At 33.6% G+C, this 15121-nt stretch overlaps 1 protein-coding gene across 3 annotated transcripts in view; it reads right to left on the reverse strand.

Moving 5' to 3' along the window:
- Positions 1-15121, reverse strand: part of Smp_011660.1 (protein kinase) — a gene marked incomplete at both ends in the record, with an annotated part of 47069 nt that overhangs the window by 20673 nt on the left and 11275 nt on the right. For 2 of the 3 annotated variants that reach the window (XM_018789025.1, XM_018789026.1), the window contains 8 exons: positions 132-179; positions 669-785; positions 1393-1410; positions 1688-1730; positions 4139-4222; positions 11298-11306; positions 13021-13143; positions 14395-14489. In XM_018789025.1, coding sequence (XP_018654510.1) covers positions 132-179; positions 669-785; positions 1393-1410; positions 1688-1730; positions 4139-4222; positions 11298-11306; positions 13021-13143; positions 14395-14489 — 537 coding nt within the window. The remainder of the gene's footprint in view (positions 1-131; positions 180-668; positions 786-1392; positions 1411-1687; positions 1731-4138; positions 4223-11297; positions 11307-13020; positions 13144-14394; positions 14490-15121) is intronic. The other variant, XM_018789024.1, reaches the window with a different exon arrangement.

Genomic DNA, 15121 nt, shown 5'->3' on the forward strand with positions numbered 1-15121 from the left:
ACTTTCAACAGAGCTCTCTGCTTTGACAATGGTACTACATGCCAATAATTCTTAAAATAAAAAAAATCAAATCGGAAGCAAAGAAATAAAACTTCGTATTAGCGAAAACTAATCAGTTTTGTTCGTTCAATTCCAATTCAATAACCAATCATACAGACAAACCGATAGATCAGGTATAAGGTCGGCCTATCTAAACTGAGATTTACACGACTAAAAATAAGCATATGAAATCGATGATATCTTTATTAGTCGTGTTGATATTTATCCTGAACTTCGTAATCATTAATCAATTTTTAATAAAACTATTAGTAACTATAGCCACATTTTGCTAGATTTGCATTGCTAGTATTTTTTAATATATGAGTCAATTTCAACTATGCTTAATGCTATATTTTGATTCTTCTTAATACTATGATTATCTGTCCCGTTTGGAAAATCCATGCTCAATTCACCAGTCAAAATTCATCAGATCATTGTTCTTAATTAGATTATTCTCTGTTAATTTAAGCTGCCTGAAGCTAATAACAAACTTTAAAATAGAATTAGTTTATTTTATTCTGTGAATGTTTGTTTGCATTCAAATTGAAAACTACAATCACGGATAATAATGGAAGTAATAAACATCAGAATGGAAATTCCAGAAGTTATACATATCTAGTAGAACTAACTTTTTATATCAGCTGAGTCCTCCATTACTGCGGTAGAGCTGTCAGACGATTCCTTAATACCATCGTTAGACTTTTTAGTCACAGAAGTATGACTTCCTGGAACGGTACCTCGACCAGCTATAAAAAGTATAAATTAACAAAATACAAAGTAAAATTCTACGATAATACTTAATGATACTGTTGGAAGAACACTAAGTATTACAACATAGAAACCAGACATGACACAAAGTTTATTGGTGGATGTAATTAAACAACTAGTAAACAGGAACTACGTAAAACAGCATACATGATGTCGGCAGAACATACATGATATACATTGACTGATAACTGTTACGTACTACCTATGGATAGGTAAGTTACAAAGATACTCATAGACAATTGTACACCGTACGAACGACACAAATTTTCATACACAAGAGTGATAAATAGTCTAGAATCTAGTCAGTTTTGAAGAGGAAAAAAGATCCGACTTTCCCGTTTTTAGAAAACCAATATCGACAAATTACGTTTAAATTGAAAATATAATTAACAACACCAATCCCAAATGACAACACTGAACGTTTAACCTAGCGAGATTCGATTGTGAAAAACACCTAAGGTATTCATGTTACAAATATTCCTGAAGGAGTTATCCAATTATATATATATATATATATATATATATATAACCAAAATAAACAAAAGTGCATATGAAAACAAATGCGTTGATATTGAAAAAACTTACAACTATCATCCTTTTTCACTATAGATTCATACAGAAAAACAGAGGCAAAACATGCAAAAACACAATAGAAAACATATCAAATGATACGTGATATTAATAAATTTGATTGTGGTAGATGAAACTAAAACTACATGCAAATAACATTTTAACGGATTCAAACAACCAACAATATTATCATCGACAATACAAGTATACTTTTATAATGTATGCATAGAGGCATGAAACGGATTCGAAGAGGTCAAAGATATATCGTGAAACTAACATTTAGCTATCGGTAGTTGAAAAGTGAACTTACTGGAAAAATTACGTGTGGCTAGCATAGTCGTAAGTATAGCACCCTAAAAACAAAAAGATAGAAAGCAGGAAGATGTTAAATGGGTAGATAACCACATTTGTTTAATACATGCACAGACGCAAATGTGCCAATTACCATCAATCTGAAAAATGATTAATAAGTTTTACGATTGAGTTCAATCATAACGTAGATAGTGAGGAATAAAACACATTGTGACCAATTATTACGGAGAAATTTTAGACGAAAAAGCTATTACTAGACTTCAAACGCAGATGGGTTAACTAAATAGAGAACAAAGGAATTACTCAGGATGAAGAGATATAATAAATATAGATAGTTTTTCGTCCTTACATGCAATAAGCTTAGTAGATGATTATGGTGGCTGAATACTAGCCATATGATTCAGGTGAGATGACACTATGTAATATTTCATCTAGTCAATTAAGAACTAGTTAAGAATGTCTTGGTTTGAAGATTGAACATGATAAACGAGCGAAACACTGACTGGACAAATACATTTATATTTCACTTTTCATTCAAGATTTTGGTAATAAAAGTAGTATCAATAGGTCAGTATCAAATTTAACAACATGGAATTGCACAGACTGAATATGAAGCAAAAGTTTTTGTTTAGACTATAAATACTATTATTTTATATAATGTATCTTTAAGCATTCTATGTTAGGGTACCATCAAAAGAGAAGAAACAAACAAAAGTGATGATAATCCAAGAATCCAATTATTATTGAACAAATTAAAATAAATTTGAGCCATCAAATGTTTAAGAGGTTTGCAGTAAAATTAAAACATGGTTGTTTTAAACTCATTAGAGTTTAGAAAATGGATTTGTGATAGTTATAACACGAATACTTGATTGAAAGTTAAATAAATTCCAAATCCATAGTTACATGCAACTAATCAGTACTTTTATATATGCTGGTCACCCCACACAACATGGAATATGGTTGCATATAGCTTTTATGATGGGAATCTTCAACGAGAAATATTTTTTGTTAGGCAATAACCATTGTTGGGGCAAGGTAACATTTGATTTGACACGATCTATCTGATCGCCAACTCTTGCTAAGATTCCTGTGCAACTTTTAAAACGTACGGGTTTAGTAAGCTCAAACAATTATTTATACCAGCTAAATATTGTGTTAAATTAAGACGCCTGGAGAAACGTTACTTCGAGTCAAACGACTTCACAACAGTTGTATAAATGACTATAATTTCTAACCAAATTAAAGAAAAGCATGGGTTGAAAACCATTAATGAGCTGTTAGCACACAGTAATGGCTCGAAAGTACAAAACTTAATTCTTCTTTTCAAGAAACGCTTTAGAACAACTCAAAATGCTGATATACCATGCATCTTGTATAATGGCACTTTTACAAACGACTCTGAAACCATTGCAAACCTTTCCAGTAGTATTTTTGCGAACAATAATGAATTCCTAAACGGCATTGTTTCAATAGTCATGTACGTGACTAGCAACTCGATAAAATCTTTTTTTTCACTTACCTAGAAATTAGTGAGCTATAAACAGTCGTGGAATAGACGGTATTTCATACTTTTTCTAGAAATGTTGTGAATCTGATATTCTACTACTGCTTCTAAAGACGTTTACTCTTTCTCTCTCTGAAGGCAGGTGTACGTGCCCTTGCTATTAGAAAGCCGGATATATCATAAGACGTCATAAATCTGGGGATAAGACTATAATGAACAATTATTGGCGCATAAATATTGGTGCTATACTTTGACATGTTTAATCATCAGCTTTTTATAGCCGAATTCGCATCTTACGAGGTTGAAAACCCTCTGCTTGCTTGATTTAATTCTTTCCTAACATCGACACCAAATTGTCAAAATTAACTCCTCCTCCTCTACATTTAGTAGTACTATCTATATCAAACTGATCATGCATGTAAACTGGCATGAATTCTGTAAATATTATTTTTAGAATATATTATTATTTGATGGAAATTGTTATTCAGCGACTGAATTCACCCAAAAACACAGATGTTGACGGCTTGGGAACTTTAAATGCGTGACCTTTTAGTGAGGTGCATACTGAGTAATGTCTGTGTGACGCTTATACTCAATGAACACTGTCCACAAAAATGAGGAATAGTTGTGTCCGGTCGGTGTATGTAAGTTTATCACAACTCTGTTGATACAACCACTTGAACTACATCTATGCTCCCAGTGCACCAAGTTTAAACAAAAAAAAAATTTGGTCGAAATGAAGCACCAGCTCTTGGGCATACTTATTAGATGGTTACCACATGCACGAAAATCCAAAAACAATTTTAAACTGAATGGAAAAAATTGCATTGAAAGTATCCCAGAGGTTATAATTCTTTTGACACTTGAACAAGAACTTATAAGACAAGCATATCCACAGTTTAAGTAGAGTACTATGCAATTACATTTGTAAAGAAAACATACCTTCAGTTTACGTCGTGCATTGAATTTCTTCAAGCACTCCACCGTCTCCTGACGATGCACAAGGGAAGCGACACGTTCTCGTTGCTATCAAGGAAAGAAATTAGAATTTGATAAGTTGGTTGACAAAAACGGTATGTAAAAGCGATATGAAGTAGTACTATACAAATCATCGGTGGAGTTAAGAGGTCAATTATCGTGGTCACCTTATTTTGGTCATTATTGACGAATTGTTATTCAATACATTCGGAGATAAGTGGTAAGTTTTTAAATAATCGAACTAGCAATTTCAGAATAATTCGTGAAGATGGATTTAAATATGTGCTAGGAATCTAATTATGTATACACTCCTCATTGCGAAAGATTGTTTGTTCAGGCCCTTTTTAATTTAGTAGTTACTTACAAATAAAGCACACGAACAAAGCTAAATTTAGGCATAAAGTTAGAGTATCACTACACCGTAACTTATTTAGCCGCTTTATCCATCATAAAAAATAAGGAAAGTAGACGGTGAGTCTTTTTCTTCGCGTACTTGACAAATAGTCAGTCACCGAAAGTTAGGTGCTTAAGGTGCATTCACCTAAAGAAACCAATTAACCAGACTTTTCTGAAACATATTCTCCATAGATTTGAAATAGTCATACAAAATGACGAGTTAATGGGCCGAGCTTGAAATATATATATATAAATATATATATATATATATAAGAGCATTAATAATTTAAACACAACAATATACATGTAGGATAGTCAATTTTTCGAATACACCAAAGGTAACATATTCTGTAGTTAATAGGTGATGAGTTAGGAGAAACAACACAATCTTTTCGGGTTGTGTAGGTGTTAGTTCAATTGAAAATTATTAACATGTTTTAAAATAAAAGAAGTTTATATTAGTGTGAAATTGTATTATATCCAAAAATTTCTGTTAAGGCGTGCACGCGCGTATATTGGCTCCATAGTTTTATAAAGTACGACATATGAAAACAATGTATAAATATAGACGTAACCAGAGTAGAGAGATTTACTCTTAAAATGTGACAATCATGTGATGTAGTACAAAGTAAATTAATCAATTCTAACATGAATATTGACAAAAGCTAATCATTAATATTTTAGCGCCATAGACAAAATACAGCATATAACCACTTTCCAGTTGGTTTGTAAACATTTTTAAAACCGCTGATAGAAAGGTCTAATATGTATAACACGTTCGTATGCATGAAGTTATTTATACGGTTTGATGTCTGCAGCTTGGAGGTAATGCTACACAAGCGAAGAAATTCTAATTACAATTGTCAGAATACTATAAAAAAGTCAGATATAAGTAAGACAAATAAGGAAGTTGGGAAATAGGTTTACATTTATAAGAAGGGGGTTTTGTGGAGATTTTAGTAATTTTATAGTTGAAATCATGAGTCAATTGAAGCTAGACCACTATGGAAAACTTGGAAGCACTGGATGGGACTTCTCGGCAATGCGCATCCACGATTCCACCTCGCGAGATTCCAACCCAAGACCTATCAGTCTCGCGCGCGAACGCCCAACCTCTAGACCACTGAGTCGGTATCTAACGGTGTTCATGTCTAACTTCAACCAATCCACGAAATTGAGCAACCATTCAAGTAAACAATGACTAAGAAATCTAGATTCTCTCGAGTTATCGGACTTTAGAATATATATTATCTGAGAATACGAAAGTTTCGATTATTCAAATTCACTACGAGATATGCAAACTAAGTGTTAACCGTTCGAAACCATTGAATCACGCATTGTGCTTTGCAATTAAATTTACATAAAAATTTAACATACTCCGCTATCGATATAGTCTTTTACAGTTGAAAAATCATAGATAGCTATCTAATAGCTACGTACTACATTACCGACGTTCGATTTTACCGTAGAGATCTGGTAAAATACAGACTTTCGGATATCGCTAATTTAGGACAAAATGATCTAAGATAGACTTGAGCATCATAAAGATAATTCAGTTACAGGAGGGCGTCAGATCACTATATTAATTATCACTTAGTTTTCTTAAGGGCCTGAGAGTATCAAGACTTTGAAATTTTCTACTTCTCTTAACTGGAAGGAAGTTACAAATGAAAGTTGAAAAATTATGGATGGGAACATGTACGAAGAGAAGTTATAGATGAATTCGAATAACATTTCGATTATCAAAATCAATTTGGGTTTAAAATATGGATTTAAAGACGATCAATTAAGGTTTATTATGAAATTAAAAAATACGGAAAATTAGCAATTTCGTAGAAAATAATATACTGTCCATTCCAAGGAATGCTCAGGTAAAGCTACTGAAGCATAAAGTCGTCGACTTTGTTCATCAATAACTTTATTCACCAAAGATGGAACACAAACTTAACATATAAGCTGAAACATTGAAGGGAAACAGGGTGATGGAAAAATTTTAATTCATGAAAATCAAGTAAATAGCTCATAGGAGCACAATCAAATTGTATGGAGTTTTCCAAAAAGTTAATCAACAGGATTAATGTTTCATTATTAAAAACACACTTTGCAAAATACGTCACAGTATTTAAAGGAAGCATTTAAATTTAAAAATCGATTCGGATATAAACTTAAACATGTTAATTTCATATACACAGGCTGATATCCATAATGTGCAGAGATGTTTCAATATAAACGTATGAAATACATTTCCGTAAAGAAAAAATTATATTCATAAAACAGTCGAACCAAAGTACACAGAAAATGGAAACAAATGAACCAAGACTGCCAGGTGTATTTGTATTACTATAGGATGAATAACTCATAGACAGGGGAAGGGCGGTCAGAAAATGAAAAAAACTGGAATGGTACCTAAGTGAAAAATTGCATAACAAGTAGTAAAAGTTTATAAAACCAGGATTTCGCAAGCAACTAAACTGGCCGAAATATAGACAGGGTGCATTAACATAGGAAGCGACTGACAATCCATTAGATAATTTCATGATACATGTAGTATAACACTAAGTAACATGAGTAAACAGAACTTCACAAGATTCTCATTCAACCATCAAATCAAAAATATTCAATATCTTAATACTGAGACTGGTTTAGTTAAATGGCAACACGAGAGAAAGGAACATCGAAAAATAAAAAGAATAACCTCAGCATAAAACTAAATAAGCTAGCGAGATTATACTCAATTTTTAAAGTCCGATTATAGACATTCCTCCTGACTCATAGCAAGTAGCTGCTCTTCCATGAAACAGACTTCTAAAACCTTACACAACAGCTGTGGCTCACAGTTTAGTTTATGTATCCTAAATTGCGTGGAAAAACTCATGGTAAAACCAACAACTTGTTAAGCAACTTTTCATCATTTTCACTAGGGTTTGTAAGAATGATCAGAATGCGATAAACTATGATCATTTAACTTTATTTAGCTAGCCAGTCAGCTACAACGTAGGACCAGGCATATATATACATCGGTCCAAGTTGCCATAACCTCATTAGCACAACAAGATGAACACCAAATTCATAGTAGCTACTCCAAATATAGTAATATATAAAAGGAGAACTGTGTATAAGGATATATAATACAGGAAGAAAGAATTAGTTCGTAGAAATAAAGGTTTGGGCACCTGGGCAGTATCACAGCCCTCACACAAATGAAATGAGATTTGTGCGGCACATATATATCTGGTGCCCTCTTGTTCCAATATTTATGTGTTTAGATAAATAAATGAAGTAATTTTGATCTCACGGTTTAAGGGAAGATAAAGTGTGTATACACCTGAGCTATTGTGATCGATTCTGAGCCATGTCACTCAGAGTCTCCAACCATCGGTTACGATATTCGCCCAGACCCCAACCAAGTAGTCTGCATCTACCGACACGGTTAAGACCAGACGTTAGTGACTTCAAGGACTGATGCCACGTTTTGGTTTGGCCACCCCTAACTTTCTTCCAACCATCGCCAACACTAGTCAGCAATGCGCGTCGTGGTAGTCGGTGTTCAGGCATACGTAGCACGCGGCCCAACTAGACAACCTTGCCAGACACCACTTGAGGTTGCAAAATCAGATGACAGTTCGCCATAGGTTCTCACTCAACTGGTAGTGTTCGAGTGAAGAGCCTAGACAAGGTTTATGTACTTCTGAGGTACACCTTTCAATGATACACACACTCAAAGAACTTCTCGCTCTACAGAGTCAAATGCTGCTTTTAAGTCAAGAAAAACTATCATTGTCGAACGCCGATAAACATATCTGTGCTCTAAAGCTTGACGAATGGTGAATATGTGGTCGATACAGCCACGACCAGGTCTGAAGCCAACCTGATTTTCTCGTGTTTGCAGTTCACGTGTCTTAGTTAGGCGCCCGATAATTATTGAGGCTAGTATTTTAGATGCTATGTTAGTCAAACTAATCCCTCTCTGGATATCACAGGATGATTTTGGTCCCTTCTTATATATTGAGACAATAAGTGATTGTGACCAGTCAGATGGGATTACGTCCAACTCCCAGATTTTAGCTAATATTTTAGTCAGCCTAATCGCTAAAATTGGACTACCATCCATAAAGACCTCTGGAGCTAATTCATCTGGACCAGCTGCTCCTCGTCGTTTCAGATTAGCTATAGCCTTTTGAACTTCAACTAGAGTCGGGGGACCTACTTCAATGTTCCATTCAAGTTTTCTGGAAATAGTGTGTAGTTGTACAGTAGGTGAAGGCCAGCTGAATTGCTCCTTAAAGTGTTCTGCCCATCGTTCTAAACGTCTGGGCTGAGAGCAGATAAGGGTTTCGTCTTGTTCCGAGATTTTTTCGCTCACACTTGACTTCTTAATTCCGATTTCTTTTATTAGTCTGAAGAGTTGCTTGGTGTTACCTACAGCCACTGCCTTTTCCATTTCTTTTGCTTTCTTTGCCCACCACTGCTCACAGTCGTTCTTTAAATTTTTTGGTTAACCTAGATCTGATTTGCTTTCGCTCTTCATCGTGTTCAGATCCTCAGTCAGTCACAACGTAGAACTTCGTACGTATGTTTAGAGCCTGTTTGGATGAGTTCACGAGAATGCATCAGTGCCATAGACTCAGAAGAAATTCATTGGTTTTTGTAATCTTTAGGTTGAGACTACTAAAAGATGTTGCTGCTGCTTCCACAGCTGTCCGTGTATCTTTCCAAGCAACATCTGGGTCAGCCTCGTTTACAGAACTACCTAGATGTATACTCAGTTGTTCCTGGAACTCACTTTAGTCCATCGTTTTAAACTTATTTATAATGTTAAACATTTTCCTCACGTGTAGATCATTCACCTATGTAGCAAGAACATATTTAAGAATATAAAATCATATTAGTAGATTTTTTCTGAGTTTTCTATTTCTACATGTCAATAATACCTTTTTTGTAATTCATTCACCAGGCACTTGGATATTGGTCACACACTGAGTGTGAGGACTAATCATACTATCCGATTTTCCAAACCAAAGTTGAATAGGGTTCGAACGCGGGAATTATTGGCCGAAAATTTATCATCTTAATCAATGAGCCAGTGCTCCACTTTCATGTCAAGTGTGAGACTGACACTTACAGACTATTATACAAAGACCAAGTATGGATATATACCACACATATTAGTGAAAAATTTCATAAAACTCAACTGTTATAAAACAAAAGTATGAGCAAGTGAGTTTCATGTAATCAAAAGAAGAAAAAATCTCGTAAATAAGTTTCTCTTTCCCATTTCTGTATCCACTTCACATTCTCTTAATTTTGTTCCAATCAAAACACTTGTATGTAAATAATACAGAAATAAGCAGAGTATTAAACAATCTAGTCGATATTGAGGTCATGGTCAAGCTTCCATCAAACAACAATACCCATAATAGTGATAATAATAGAAACAATGACACTGATAATGATGAGCACAGGTTGAAGTGATTAGGCTATCGATCTGATGTTAGGAAAGTGATTAAATTATATTGAAATATCATCACGGGTTTTATTGCTTTTTAACTGTTCCACATCAAAACGATAACATAAGTGTTCTCATCTGTTTGTAAATTCATCATACATGAAGATGGATAGTGGTTGTTTTGGTGTAAACTAGAAAAACAAATACTAACCATAGAATTTTCTCTTGTCAATTAATGATATGATGAAGAGGAGCTTGGTTATGAACTGTGTGCAGAATTTTGATCAAATATATGATTAAACACCAAATTATAAACCCCGTAATCAGAATTAAGTTAAGGAAGAAAAATTTGATCATTTAAATGGGAACTGTTGAATTAATCTAAGGAAAAAGAGGAAACAGCTTACCAAGAACTTTAAACGCACTAGTAGTTATAACGCGTATAGTGTCAAAGTGAATGATCATGTTAGTTTTCGTAAACACACAAAATCAAACAAAAGTAGAGGATTTTATTACTTATAAAAAGTATAAAACGAAAGTTATGGAACAGTTATATCATGATATGAGAAAACGAATACACGTTCGTTCACTGAACTAAAAAACCGTATTCCAATACTTAAAACAAATAAAAATATCATTAACTTCATAAACTTTATATTAAAGAATGACAGCATTAGTGTGGCAAATGATTGATTTTCAGTAGAAACTAAGAATGTTTTAATGGTAGAAATTATCAAGAGGTTCGGATTGTTTTTAAATGGGATTAACTTTCACCAACCTAGTAACACGAAGCAAATTAAGCAATAAGTAAGTAGGCTGGACAGTAGCTTTTCCTCAATTTACTACTCAGGATGACAGAGTACATCAAAGTGGATTTTCGTGTAGTAAAAATTATACAAATCTAAATCATATCAGTTGACGCATAGCCTTTATGTAAATAAATCTATTTGTTTCACAAAATGGAAGCTTACAATCCTCTGCTGTGTTGTATCGTTAATAACTGTTAAGGAGTATCATGAGAAGACAAAGAAAATTGTTAAGTTTTGTGACCATTTCTGTACCTCCCTCAAGAACATATAGGAAAACCACAAGCTAAACAAGTCTATTATCAAAGTAATAATTTGTGCGAAGCAAAAGAAACTGAAACGAGAACTAAAATAATACGAAATCACGTGACACCATAAATCGTGGTAAATTCTTTTTTTAACGTAAGAGCATGTAATCCATTATTTAATGCCGAAAAGTAATGACATTTTAAAATATATGTTTATTGGAGCTTACATCTAAAGTCTGGAATGTGAAATTAATTAGAGATAAAAACGAGAGTGAAACCTTTGGCAAACAACAAAAGCTAAAGGACAATACGTTAAAAAACAATCAATAAGAGTAAAAGACTTTTCGTTTACTTTGTCATCGTTCACACATACTATGACTAGGAAAGGAACAAATTACTCGATTATGAAAAAAAGTATTAGTATTACATCAGATACCATTGTTTGACTGCAAAGGATGCATGGATATCCACGCGAAATACTTTAAAACGGATATAATGTAACGATTAGAGATAATATAATTATATGCATATATTATACAATAATGTGAAGTCCAGTGTATATTTGTTCTAGTAACACGGTTGTTTGCGGTGTTTATAGGAAAGCCTGTCTTTGCATAAATATACTTAAACACAAACACCTGTAATTCAAAATCTCTTGTGGTAGGAAACAGGTTCTCAAAGCTCTGAGAATTAATTACACAATTTAACTGATTCACAGTTGGAGTGATTACCTCTAGTGAGATATAACAAAAAAATAAACCACAACATAGAAATACACAGTCACTAGGAAATCAACGAAACTATGTTTGAAATCGCTAAAGTCAGTGTATCCAAAATAAAATGGCTTAGCACCCCAAATGTCCTGGTACAGTCGAGGGACGAGAGAGTCAGCTCTCCCTCTCGAAATGCTCTCACATAGCGACGTGTATACAGCCACTGTCAGGGAAGTCCTACTCACTGCCTTCACGTTGTGGAGGTGTTGTTTACGAAGTTGGGAGGACGAAAAGCGAATGTTCGGCGCTTTTACCGGGTTGGTGAACACGAAGGGTCTACTTAGGAGAGTTGGAAAACCCTGGTTCCAAACCAATGGTGCACATATGCTCCAGTATCCTGAAGGAACAAATGGCGTATGAACCAATTGTTGGTCACCGGCTAACGTAGGACTGGATCTCCTGACGTTGCTACACTACCTCGTGGATTAGACCTTTAGGTTGACGACTCCCACTGTGGCCCCCTAAGAAAACCACCTGCTTCGATTTGGGCACCTCGGCAGTATCATAGCCCACACACAAATCAAGTGACATGTGTGGCGCATATTTATTCGGTGCCCCTTTGTATCAATATTTGTGTTCAAGTAAATAAATAATAAAAGATGGGAATAGTGATGAAAGTGTGTGAAATAGGATATACGGGAAATGTATTAGCGGATAACTTTTGGATAGTAATGATATATCAAGAGATGTTTATTCAAGTATGATTTTAGCTTTCGAAACATACATACTAACGGTTAGTACTATTGGATCTACACTCAAATAGCTACTAAAATGTATGAACTCAGAAAATTTTCAGAAGTAGGAAGAAAGTTACCCAAATAAGTTTCATGAAGATCTTGTGTGAACGATGAAAATTAAACATAAACGTTTTTAGCATTTTTATTTAATATTTTATGGTGTGTAAGTCCCTCATGGTGAATGTACATAAATAAACAGTTGTCTATATGTGACAGATATAACGTCATAGTCACTCTGATATTAAATACAAATAAGCAGTGAATCTTACTGAATGATTGCAAGCTAAGATAGTAGTACGCGGGTACCGTTGAAAACTATTGATTACAATGAGCTGATTTACTGCCCTTGTCACAATATATCAAGGTTTTAAGACTAAAGAAGAACCAAATACAAAAACAAACGATTTAAATTCTGCTAAAAATCTGTTTTCATAACGTACACAAATCCATGGGTGCTTGAGGGCTTCTGCAGCTGTGATTCGCCTCGCAGGACTGACTGTTAGCATTAAGTTGATTAAATTCTTAGCTTCAGGGGTAACTGTATCCCATTCTGGTGAAGGATACTGAAATAATACAAATAGATTGAAGAACGAAAATAATTTGATAAACAAAATATTTTCATGAAATAAAACTTAAAAAGCTGAAAAATCACATCTACTTACAGAATGTGATACTGCGATTGTCAGGGAAACTACTAGTGCTTAATATAAATCTATATTTTACAGATAAGATCGCTTTTTGTAGAAGTAAGGAAGAGGTAAACAATATAGAGTCAGGTAATGTAGAGTATTTCCAATATATACCATGGGAAATTACTCAGGCTATTTTTTACAATAAAAAGTAACACTAACTAAAAGTGGTGAAAAACCGATATATATATATATATATATATATATATATATATATATAAGCAATGATTAAGAACATTTCGAATGATCCCTACAAATAATGCGAAATTAGACATAAACCGATTATCAGTATATTTAGATTGTGATCAGCAGTGCAATCTAGGATGTGCACTTCGTTTAAAAAGATGAAAGGTTTTCGTTAAAATAAATACCTAGCATCCAATATTTTTACCACCTTAAAGAATAATTTTGCTTTCATCCATAAAGACAGCGAAAGAACGCCCTAGAAGGCATTTTGTCTTGATGTCAGTCGGGGTGACACGAATATATTAATTTACCATATTCTTCTAGATCTTGGGGTATTAATACTATTCTACACTTCATATTGCCGGATTTCATTTGCTTTTTTCAATATGTCCTTTATGTTTGGACTTTCATTATCACCATTACTATCATTATTTGATATTTTTGTTATTTCCAGTTAGAAAACTTTTTTAGCTGTGATGTGAAGTGTAAGAACTTAGACAGACATACATTTGTGTCAGGTTTTATTTCGAGGCAATATTCATATCATTTAATGATTAGTAAGAGAAAATTGTTATAATAAAATGAGTTATTCACATGTCTCTTGATAATACGCATATAATCTATTATTTTACCACGAAATAACAATTGGCTTTTACCAACACTTCAAACATAATTTTAGCCAGATGTAGCCGCCCTTCTCACTTTTTAGGATAAAATGATGATTCACCCTATATTTTTTATCGACCATTTGTCAAGAAATAAGCATCATAACTCATTCAAACTCAAAAACTAATTCTAATGAAGATTTAAATAGTAAATCAAGGTACAATATAAACTAAATTACATGTAATATTTACTTAATTAGTCGTTACATGGTACAAAGATAGGAACTAAAAAAATAATAAAATTGATAAAAAGTAACATATTTTATTTACGTACATCATATGCTCCCGATTTGATTTGACTGTACAATCGATTTTGATCTTCATCCCAGAATGGTGGGTATCCAACAAGAAGGATGTAAAGAATAACGCCTGGAGATGGGAAAAACATTACGAATTGAAGAGGTTATTCTTTAAATTAGATATGCATTAATAATTCCTTTTTTAACTAATAGAAACAAGGTAATTGGGAAAAAGGAACAGTTGCGGTCATATATATATTCAGTGATTTGTTTGTTAAAATATAAAATTGACTCAGAAGGAATAATAAAAATACATATTTGGTTCGGAAGGATTTTCCAGGGTAAGCAATTTCAATGAAAATGATTTTACAATCATAATTTGTGGGTAAGTGATTTTATTTGCGAGTGTTACATTAGTCTTCAATAAAATAGAGAAATCAGTATTTCACTAGAAACTAAGAGTCAAAATAAGACTGATGGCTCAATAGAAGTAAAATGCGAGATAACAGGATTTTTCTAAGTAACACTATATACTACGGCTGTTTTATGAATTGGCAGAACTATTTTCATGCAAGAAAATACAAAGACGCCTACCAACCGAATGGCCGACTCAGAATTTACAAGAATTCAGTTGTTTATATCTTGAGTTTATTTACCACCACCCCTAAAACGTGCAAATGGTCGCATGAAAATCATTATGTTAATAATAAGCGATATGAGATAGGACAGGAAGTCAGAAATGTTGTGCCGGAACAACGCTAA

The sequence above is a fragment of the Schistosoma mansoni genome, chromosome W (genome assembly GCF_000237925.1).
Source record: "Schistosoma mansoni strain Puerto Rico chromosome W, complete genome".
NCBI classification, from domain to species: Eukaryota; Metazoa; Platyhelminthes; class Trematoda; order Strigeidida; family Schistosomatidae; genus Schistosoma; species Schistosoma mansoni.